General features: G+C 34.4%; 1 protein-coding gene across 3 annotated transcripts in view; it reads right to left on the bottom strand.

Annotated features, from left to right (window-relative positions):
• Positions 1-897: 897 nt before the first annotated feature.
• ZMYM5 (zinc finger, MYM-type 5) overlaps positions 898-10,634 on the bottom strand; it is a 32,354-nt gene continuing 22,617 nt past the window's right edge. For all 3 annotated transcript variants that reach the window (XM_012723385.1, XM_012723384.1, XM_012723386.1), the window contains 2 exons: positions 10,049-10,261; positions 898-1,854 (listed from right to left, as the gene is read on the bottom strand). In XM_012723385.1, the coding sequence (XP_012578839.1) occupies positions 1,159-1,854; positions 10,049-10,261 (909 nt within the window). In that variant the 3' untranslated portion in view covers positions 898-1,158. The remainder of the gene's footprint in view (positions 1,855-10,048; positions 10,262-10,634) is intronic.

Below are 10,634 nucleotides of genomic sequence, written 5' to 3'. Positions count from 1 at the left end.
CCGACTAGCCACTGAAAAAGTGAGATTTTTAATTTTTGTAACGTATTCTTCAATTTTTTTATGACTTCATTTATTTATGCTTATAAGAGCAGTGTAAGCCTGAGGGGGGTAAAAGGGCTCACCAGAGACAGAGCGGGTTCCTGAACAGGCAGGCTGACTGAAACACACTGCTGAGGGAAGCAGTGGACAAAACAGGAAAGATGTGCTGTACCATATGGATTAGTTCCCTGGCCAGGGATCAAACACATGCTGCAGATAGTTTCATAGTGCTGAGACTTAACCTCTTGTACCAGAAGGGAGGCCCCATTCCTCAAATTCATGAGGAGTCTTCATCGGGGGAAAAAATATCACAGTACGTAAAGGTTTACTCAATATATTTTTATTTTAATATTTTTCCTACTTGTACCAACATAAAAATAATATACACTTAAAGTTACTGCTTAACAATAAAAGCCAAGACATTTACAAGTTGAAATAAAACCAATAAAATGCAATTAAAACTACCTTAGTTTCTTTAATGTAACAAGTGATACTATTTGGCGCTAAGAAATAAGTAACAAGTATTTGGTTTAATAGCAAAAAGCTGCAGCTTTTTCTGAACGTTTTTACTTTAGTAACAACTCTTACTAACATAGGTATTGTTTAACCTGATACTGATAAACTTAAGTCTTTCTTTCAAAATAATCAGAATAGAAAGTTAATCCAAGTTGTCAAATGTCAGTCCTCAAATATCAATTTAAAAGGGTTTGAGAAAAAAGTGACAGACTATGGGTGACCTGGTGATGGGAAATCCACGGGGATTACAACTGAGATGAAAAAATGCACAAAATGATGTAAAAATAAACTATTATATTATTTTTTTAAAAGTATCTCAAAAAAATAAAAGTGAGAGACTGAGAAAATTAACAATTAATTTTATTGAGACCTGCAATGACTATTGAATCCAATTAGCTTTAGAATTTGGAATGGAAACATTCATTGCTATTAATTTGGTATGATACTTATTGCTAACAAACTATGGCCAGTTACTCTGTACAGGAACCTCACAAAACCAGTAATACAGTTAGTGTACATCTTTTCTGAGTAAATATTTGATGCTGATATGTCAAAAACCAAAATTAGGTATATGTGTACAATAGCATACCATTTTTCTCATTATCATGTAATCTGTTTTGCAGTTTCAACAGTTTTTTTCTTCTTCAAATCAGATTTTAATTTTGAATACTTAACACCATTGTTAATGTGCATTTCACTTTCTTCATGTTTACTAAGAATATGAGATAAGTGCTGCCAATCTTTGCACCCATTCTCATTCTTCAGCTGATTTTTTCCTTCCCCAAAGAGTCTGCAATATAGACAAAACACAGAATCTTTTGAGGTTGAATAAAGCAACCAGCATCTAGTGGTTTTATCACCATTTGGAAAAATTCGTGTGTAATAGGTTTCTGAAAATTTCCTCCCTGTATTGTCTTTTGGAAAGTTAAAATTTCTTATTTGAGGAGGCTCATTTTCAACAAGAGTGTCTCGTTGTTTAATATTCAAAATCCGGGGCCATGTACCTGGATCTGCAGAAAGCTCAATGGGTATTACAGAATCTTCTGAGTTTTTCTCTTGCAATTTATCGGGTATGGTTAACATAGAAGGTAAACGCACATCCTGTTTAAACAGTGATATATTTTTACTATATTCTACTGAAACTTGCAGCTCTGAAGTCTTTTCCTTTTTTCCCGGTATTTCCTCTATTTTTTCCAAGCATGTACTCAATGATACACATGATTTCCTTCCATTTTCTTCTCTAACAGCATTCCTTTTTCTGTTTTCTGATGCTGATAATTTTGACTTTGTTTCCACCATCTGGGGGGAAACAGATTACAATTGTATCTTAAAATTAATATTAAAAAAATAGAAAGCATATACAATGCCCAATAAGAATATGAAAAGATATCTATCATTAGTTATCAAAGAAATACTAATCAAAACCAACACATATCACTTTACATCACCAGGAGGGCTATATAAAAAAGGGTAATGACAAGTGCTGGCAAAATAAGTTAAGAATTGATTCATTCCTAAAATGTCAAAGGGGAATGTAAAATCATGCAACTGCTTTGAAAAACTGACAATTCCTCAAAAGTTAAAGTTACCATATGATACATCAATTTCAAAAGAAAAATATGTCCATAAAATTGTACAAAATGTTCAAAGCAACATCATTCATAATATCTAAAAAAGTAGAAACAATTCAAATGTCCATTACAGTTGGGTAAATTTGTGGTATTATCCATACAACGAAATAGTTCTTAAAAAAAAAAGAAAAAAAATATATGGATGAACCTTGAAAATAGCTGTTATATAACTTAAACACTAAAGGCAGTCACAACATATACTGCATTCCACATAATAAAAAGACATACTACCTATTCTGGAGGTAGTAATGCAAAGATAGACTCAAAATAACAAAACTGTATACAATGAGAATGGTATCCTGTTAATTGTAATATATTTGCACATAGCACAACTTGACCACCATAGAGTTTAAGAAACTAAAAGTGGGCCCTCCCTAGTGGCACAGAGGGTTAAAGCGCAGCACTGCAAGTGAGCCAGCTGTTTTCCTGGAAGTGATCCACATGGGGAGTTTATCCACATGGAGTGGCAGACCTCTCCTGATTCACCTGCTGTCTCTGGTGAATCCTCTCACCGCCCCTCTGCCTCTGGCCTGCACCCCAGTTCGTATGCATAAATAAATAAATCTTTAAAAGTAATTAAAAGCTTTGTTTTGGCTTAATTCTGAAAGTAATGTGGCATTCCTAAAATAAAAATAAAGAGTGATGTTATCAGACTTGTACTTTGGCTAGAGATGATGCTGGCTGTCTCTAGGATTCTAGATCTAGGACACTTGAAAGGCTTAAACTTAAAAAAAAAAAAAGTAAAGCTTACATAACTACATTAAGCATCAGTTTCCTGAATATGACATTAATTACACATAATGATGCATTTTTAGATGACTGAAAAAATACTACTTAATCTTTTTCTACCCATGTCATTACTTCCACGTCTCTCCCAGGACATTCATATGAGATTGTTTGAAAAAGAAGTTCAGATTTGAGTGCATACTACATTATGCTAATATTTTTACTGATGAATGCATGAAAACTAAAGCCAAATACAAGGCAGGTGAGGTCCATCAACCAAACCCTAAAATAAGAGGACAGAAACCACTAGAAAGAAAGGTATAAAATGTAAACATTAGTAATAATATCTCACTTCACTCTCACAAGTGTCTCAGTTAGACTGCTAAATTATCCCATATATAGGACTACTTATTCTCGAGATGACAATAAATCAGATAGGCATCCTGGCCTCAGGGAAGTTTTATTAGGGGATTAAGAACTTAATAAATTAAGTTTTATTAGGGAATTAAGAATATTAAGAATTAAATACTTCTATCACTGGCAATAGACTAATAATTGAGGTTTCAGATGTGAGGTCAAATCTAGCTGTGTGACTTTGGGTAAGGTTTTGTTCCAGAACACTGGTTATCTTTTCATTTAAAAAAAAAAAAATTACTTACTTATGCATAGAAGAACTGAGGCTAGAGGTGTGGGGGGTGTGTGTGAGAGGATTCACCAGAGATAAGAGTGGAGAGCAGAATAGGCAGATTGACTGAAGTACAGTGGGCAAGACAAAAGAGGTCTGCACAATGGCTGATAGTGCTGAGACTTACTCTTGTACTACCAGGGTGGCCCGTATCTTTTTTTTTTTAAGATTTTATTTAATTTTTGTTTCAAACTGGGGTGTAGGCCAGAGGTACAGTGGTGAGATGATTCACTAGAGACAGAATGAGGAACAGAACAGACAAATCTGAAATACATGCCAAGGGGAGCAGCAAGGCAAGACAAGTCTGATGTGCCATAGGTAGGCTACTTAATTCCCTGACCAGGGATTAAACTCAGGCCATAGAGATGATAGCTCTGAGACTCAACCCCTAGGTCACCAAAGAGGCTGCAGAACATTCGTCTCTAACATTTTCAAGAAGTCTGAATCAAAATTGAGCATTTAGTATAAAACATCTACTAGTTCTATCTAGTAAATAAGAAATAACAATCCAATACCACAATCACCTCTTCCCCCCTTTTCCAGAAGTCGACCACTTTCAACATTTTTAGTTGGTTCTTTTGGTATTAACCAAGTAACATGTTTATACTGCTATTTTTCCTCCCAATTTTAGGAAATCAACTGATTTCTTAATTATGAAGATGAAAATTTAGTTGTCTTCTCACTATGCTTCGCAAATACTAACCATCCAGCTACCTATTATTTATCCTTTGGTGGTAAATTTCTCAACTTTGGCAACATCTTGGGCCAGAATATTCTTTGTTGCGGGGGCTGTCCTACATATTACAAGATGTTTTCATCATACCTGCTCCCATCCATTAGATGTCAGTAGTACTCCCCCAGTTATAATGTTTATATATACCACTGATTAAACCATTGTGTTAGATAAAAGTTCAGTTTTTACATTTTATGACTGTATGTCCTAGTATATATATATACTAAGTTTTCCCTGAGGTCTTCATATACAGTAGAACATCAGTTAATGACAGACTGCTCTCTAAGAAATATATCGCTAGTGATGCCACTGTCTAGTAAATATCAGAATGTTCTTATACAAAGCTAGACAGTATGATTTTTTTCTAGGTGCCTACTACACACTTAGATTATAAGGTTTGGCCTATTGTTCCAAAGACAGAAACCTATATAGCATGTTACTATACTGAATACTGTAGGCAACTGTAACACAATGGTATTTATGTAGATAGACATATCTAAAAAAAAAGAAAGGTACAGTAAATAAAAGATAAAAGGTACACCTGTATAGTATACTTACCAGGGAGCTTACAGGACTGAAGTAGCACTAGTGAGTGGTAAATAAATGGGAAAGCCTAGCACATTATTGTACATTACTGTAGACTTTATAAATACTGTATACTTAGTTTATACTAAAATCTATAAAATTTTTTTTCTACACTAAGTTAACCTTAGCTTAATATAATTTTATAAACTTAAATTTCTTTTACTTTTTGATGCAGCTTAAAATATTTTTAAATACTTTTCTGCTGTATAATTTTTTCTTTATATTCTTATTCTATTAACTTTATTCTATTAAAACACTATTATTTTATTTTTTAAAAATATTTTGTAAAAACATAAAAAAAATTTAAAGACATAAATACATTAGCCTAGTCCTCTAGAGACTTGAGATCACCAACATCTCTATCTTGCAACTCTATATCTTGTCCCACTAGGAGGTCTTCAGGAGCAGTACCTTGCATGGGACTGCCATATCCTATGATCACCATGTTTTTTCTCTGGAATACATCCTGAAGAACCTGCCTGAGGTTTTTCTTCAGTTCTCTTCTGAAATATGTTCATGGTTTGCTTGTTTGTTTTCTTCTCATATATGTTTGTAAGCAGATAATGCATCATGAACATTCCTCTCTATCAATGAAAACCTCTTGGTGTTGGGATCCATGCTTTCAAACTTGCTCCTCAACAAGGAGATTGTTGAGGTCTGCAAAAGCTTCACTGAATTTTCTTTGTGATTCTTTTACTTCTGCAGTTTCATATTATGACCCATTCTTCAGCTATACATTCTTGTTCCAATTCTAACAACTCATTAGTCAGTTCCTCAGGAATTGCCTTTAGGAGCTCCTCAATGTCCTCCTCATCCACACTCAGATTAAAGCTGCTTGCCATCTCAGCCAGATTTGATTTTTGCAACTTCCTCATCCTTGGCAAAATCTCTGATGTTATGGATGAACTCTTGATTATCTTCTTCCAGGTGCCACTCATACACTCCTTGGTGACATCACTCCAAGCCCAAGCAAGGGACTTGATGCAGTCACAGGTATTGTAATCCTCCCAGAACTGTGTCAAAAGTTTTTCAGGGTCTTCTTCAGTTGCAGCAATGGCTTGGACAAAGGTCCTCTTCAGGTAGTTGGCTTTAAAAGTTGCTATAACTCCTTGATCCATTAGTTGGATCAATGAGGCAGTATGGTGGTGGAAGAAACACCATTCTGATATTGGGATGAAGATTACCAATAAAAGGGGGAAGTCCAGGAGCATTATCAACAATAAGTAAAACCTTGAAAGGTATGTTACTTTTCAGACAGTACTTCTCCATCTCGCAGGAATAACAATTCAGGAGAGCATCTTGAAAGAGTAGCTGTGTCATCCATGACTTCTTATTGCTCTGGTAATATACTGGTAGTGTGTGCTTATTGATATGCTTGAACGTGTCATGGACTGGCCCCAATAATAGGCTTTCGGGGGGCAAGGCAGACACGGCTTTAAGGTGGGAAGGTGGCGTCGGTAACAGAGATTCCAAGAAATGGGGAAAGGGCATGAGGAAGACACAGGAGTCGGAGTCGGGTGCAAGTCTTCCTGCCTCTCATCTCAGCAGAACTTTATTTATACATTATAAGCAAGCAGTGGGATAACATTAGCATATGAATTGAACAGAGAGATCACAACCATCTCTTTTTTTCTAAGAACAGTTTGGGGTCATATTGACCTCCAACTGAGATTATAACATTTATTATTCTTAAAATCAATCTATTAAAGTTAAGACAGGTACATAAATTCATAAAATTTAAGACTAACATATTTACCACAGTGATGATTAGCTAAAATAAAGTCTCTTTAACCTTAATTACTATTTAATGACCTTCATTCTCATTGAGATATCCTATAGGTGAAGAGGTAAAGTGGAGGGCAAGAGTGGAGAAGTTTTCTTGTAAATCCATCACTAAAAGAGATATAGTAAAGTTCCTCTTTAAAGACTAAATAGAAAGTTTATGTAAGATTCCTTAAAGACTGAACAATAGTAAGCTTAAGAAAGTTCCTTATTTAAAAACTAAACAATTGAAAGCTTAAGTAACATAGTAGAGTGATGAGATTTAGGTTCTCATTGGGGCAGTAAAGAGCTCTGTTTATTTTTTAGCATGTTCTTAGTACTGCCTTATTTTACAATATTGATTTCACTATAACAGCAAATTGTTTTTATTAATCAGTCAATTGTAAGATTACTTTTGACTTCAAGAGGAATTTCCCACCATGTGGCAGCACCTGCTTGCCTGGGCCAGGCAGCAGCTTATGAGGCCAATGCAATCCAGTTGTAAACTGATGGTTGCTCAGAATATTTTGATATTATGATTATACAAAAAAGGGAGGTCGTAATATAAGTTATTAATGGAAAATCTGATTTTTCAGACCTTTTCCCTTCCATCTGGAACTTGTCAGTCAACAGAAGATGCACAGCTTGTGTCATGAAGGCCTTGGGGTTCTCACTATGCCAGACTACAAAGGGTTTTAATTTGTAGCCTACAACATTGCCTCCAAGTAAGACTGTTATTCTGCCTTTAAAAGCCTTGAAACTTGGCACCAACTTGGCCTCCTTAAGGATGAAAGTCCTTTTAGCATGTTTCCAAAACAGGGAGGTTTTATCCATATTGAATATTTGCTCTGGTAAGTAACTTTCCTCCACAATCAGCTTATCTAGCACATCCAAAAATTTTCCAGCTGCCTTTATATCAGTACTTGTAGACTCCCCACTCACTTTTACATTCTATAGTGAATAACAATTCTCGAAATGTTTAAACCACCCAGAGTTAGCAATAAATTCAACATTGTAGCAGGGTCCAGCCTTTTCTTTCAACATTGCAAATTAACTTTTTGCATTGGTAGTGATATGTGCTAAGAGAGATGTCTGTATGTCTGGTCTTCAATCCAGGTCATTAGATGTTTCTCCATATCTGATATAGGCCCTTCTCGAACTTTTGTAATTCTTGTTGCTCTCAATGAAGCAGATCCTCTAACAGCTTCTATGACTTTGTTCTTGTTCTTCAGGACTGCAGCTATTGTAGAATGGGACATGTCTGATTGGCGAGCAATAAATGTCATTTCCACTTTCATAGTCCTTAATCACTCTTAATTTCATTAGGTCAATCACTCGATGTGGTCTCTTACTGGCAACATTAGTAGTGGATTTTGTACGTTTAGGGGCCTTGATGAACAAAACAGCACGAGATTAAATCAAGCACAATAGAACATGATGCTATCAAGAGATGTGGAAAACATAAGATGTATGAGGAAGCTGCCAGAGTAATATCCTACATTATGAAGTCCCTAGGAATAGGACTAATGTTGTATATGCAGTCTACATGCATTATATAGCATATGAGTATTAAGGAAAATGAGTATTAACTATTTTTAAGGAAAATAGTTGTTTAAAAATACTCATTTGGTAATGGGAACACATTACAAAACTTCTGTCATACAAAAATAATGTCCCTATATTTGCCAACTATTATGAGCTATTTTACATTACTATGATACATGCATAGTAAAATAAAGACTATCTCTGGGGGGATTACAATGACAGACATGAAGGTTATTCTAGAAAATCTGACTATTTTGTTATTCTCTTTCTATTTGTGTGTATTTTCCCCATTTCGATCTCTGGTATAAATTTAGGAGTAAAAAAAATTATAACCTGTCTGCAAGCCTTATGTTCTTTAGAGGAAAAGTGTATTTATGCGCTTAATGTAAAGGCAGTGAGGTTAAGGTGTATCTGCTTAAGGTGTAAGCAGATTCACTTAAAAATGGATTAAAAAGAAGTTGTAAAAAATTATAAGACTTAACATAGTTGTTTATTAATGAATCAGAAGTTCACTAGGTTATTTCTGCCATGTACTTTTTGAAAAAAATCTATTCTAAGTTGTTCTACATATTCTTTGTTCATTGAGCATTTCTATAAACCACTTCTAAAACTTTTGTTAAGTATGAGGTGCAGCATAAATAAAGGCAATAATAAAGGTAAACCTAGATGTTCAGAGCTACTTTCCCCTAAAAGTTAAATAAATATCTAGTAACTATGTTTCTGGTTTTCCACTATGCTTCATCTCAAATTAAATTTTGTGTATGTAACAGAATGTAGTTAGGTCTCTTTATTGCATATAAACAAAAATGTTTTCCCAGTACCATTTATTAAAAATGATTTTATGATTTAATGCCTTTTGCTAAAATCAACTGGTTATATCTGTGGCTCTATTTCTGAACTATTGCATTGATCTATTTATCTTTATATGCTAATACCACACAACCTTGATTATAAGAACTTTTTAAAGTCTTTTTTTCCAGCTTTACTGAGACATGATTGACAAATTAAAATTGTACCAATTTAGAGTACAAGGTGATGTTCTGAAGTTTTTAATGTCTCAAAATCAGGTAAACATTTACATCACACCACACACAAAAATAACTTGTGATAAATCACAAACCTAAGCATAAAATCTAAAACTAAAAAGCTTCTGAAAATAAAGATATATATATATATATGTTCAGAACCTTGGTAGGCAAGATTCTTTAAAGAATAAACAAAACTAGTAAATAAGCTATTAAGTACACTGGACTTAATCAACATTTAAAACCTAAGCTTCTCCAAAACAACAATAAAAAAATTTAAAAAACTAGACACAGTCGAGGAGAACATCTTCCAAATATATTTATTTTATGGAAATCCAGAATATGCAAAGAAATCCTAAAAAAAATGAGCAGAAGAACTGAACAGGCACTTTAAAATAGAAGATAAATGAGTGATGAAAAATATTAGTTATCAAAGGTAAACAAATTAAAATCACAATGAAGTAATCATTTCAAATATACTACACTAGCTTAAATCAAAATTAATAGTAGCAAATTTTGGTGAGAATATGGAGTTAAATGGAGTATACAATTGTCTGCAGAAGTATAAAATGATAAAGATTTACTCATCAATGAGTGTCTGTATATAGTAAAAATTCAAAACAGATAATAAAATGATTTCAATACTCATTTGACCTGGGACAACTCAATAAGAGAATGACAAAAACAGAACTAAATGAAATTCTAAGATAAATCTGGGTAATGTAAGGCAAGAGTGAGAAGCTACTATAAACTTTATCACTTAAAACTCATTAGGGGAAAAAAAAAAACTAAAGAGAATTACCTGTTTATATTCACTAATACAACGTTGGCAGCAAAATCTTTTCTGCTGACCTTCAATTACCAGGACATTGTTTCCAGCACTTTTACTGGGCAAGTACTCTCCACATTGTTCACAGCAATTCATTATTAGACCATTGGCTAACCTGTACTTATTAAAGCACTGGTTACTGCAGAGTTTATGTATTACATTATTAACACTGACTTCATGGCGAATCTAAAAAAAACAAAAAACAAGGACCCATTATTAAATATACGAGTCAGGTTAGTACAGCAATAAGCAATGAGATAACTAATTCTTCAACAGAAACAACGAACCTCTAGTAGCTTCTCAGTGGAAGATTCAAGGCAAAGATTAAAAAAAGCACAATATGGGGCCTTCCCTGGTGGCCCAGTGAGTTGGAGCGCTGCACTGCTAAGATAAGCCAAATGGTGGCCACTTGAGTGAAAGTTTGATCACTAGTCCCAGAGGTGATCCACATAGCACAGCAGACCTCTCCTGTCTCGCCTCTGCTCCCCTCAACAGTGTACTTTGTTGATCTGCCTGTTCGGCTCCCCACTCTTTCTGGTGAATCCTCTCACTGCCCCTG

Source organism: Condylura cristata, unplaced genomic scaffold, assembly GCF_000260355.1.
Source record: "Condylura cristata isolate star-nosed mole 26May11 unplaced genomic scaffold, ConCri1.0 scaffold00010, whole genome shotgun sequence".
Taxonomy (NCBI): domain Eukaryota; kingdom Metazoa; phylum Chordata; class Mammalia; order Eulipotyphla; family Talpidae; genus Condylura; species Condylura cristata.
Note: the sequence above shows the minus strand (reverse complement) of the source record. Positions and strands in the feature narration are given on the sequence as shown.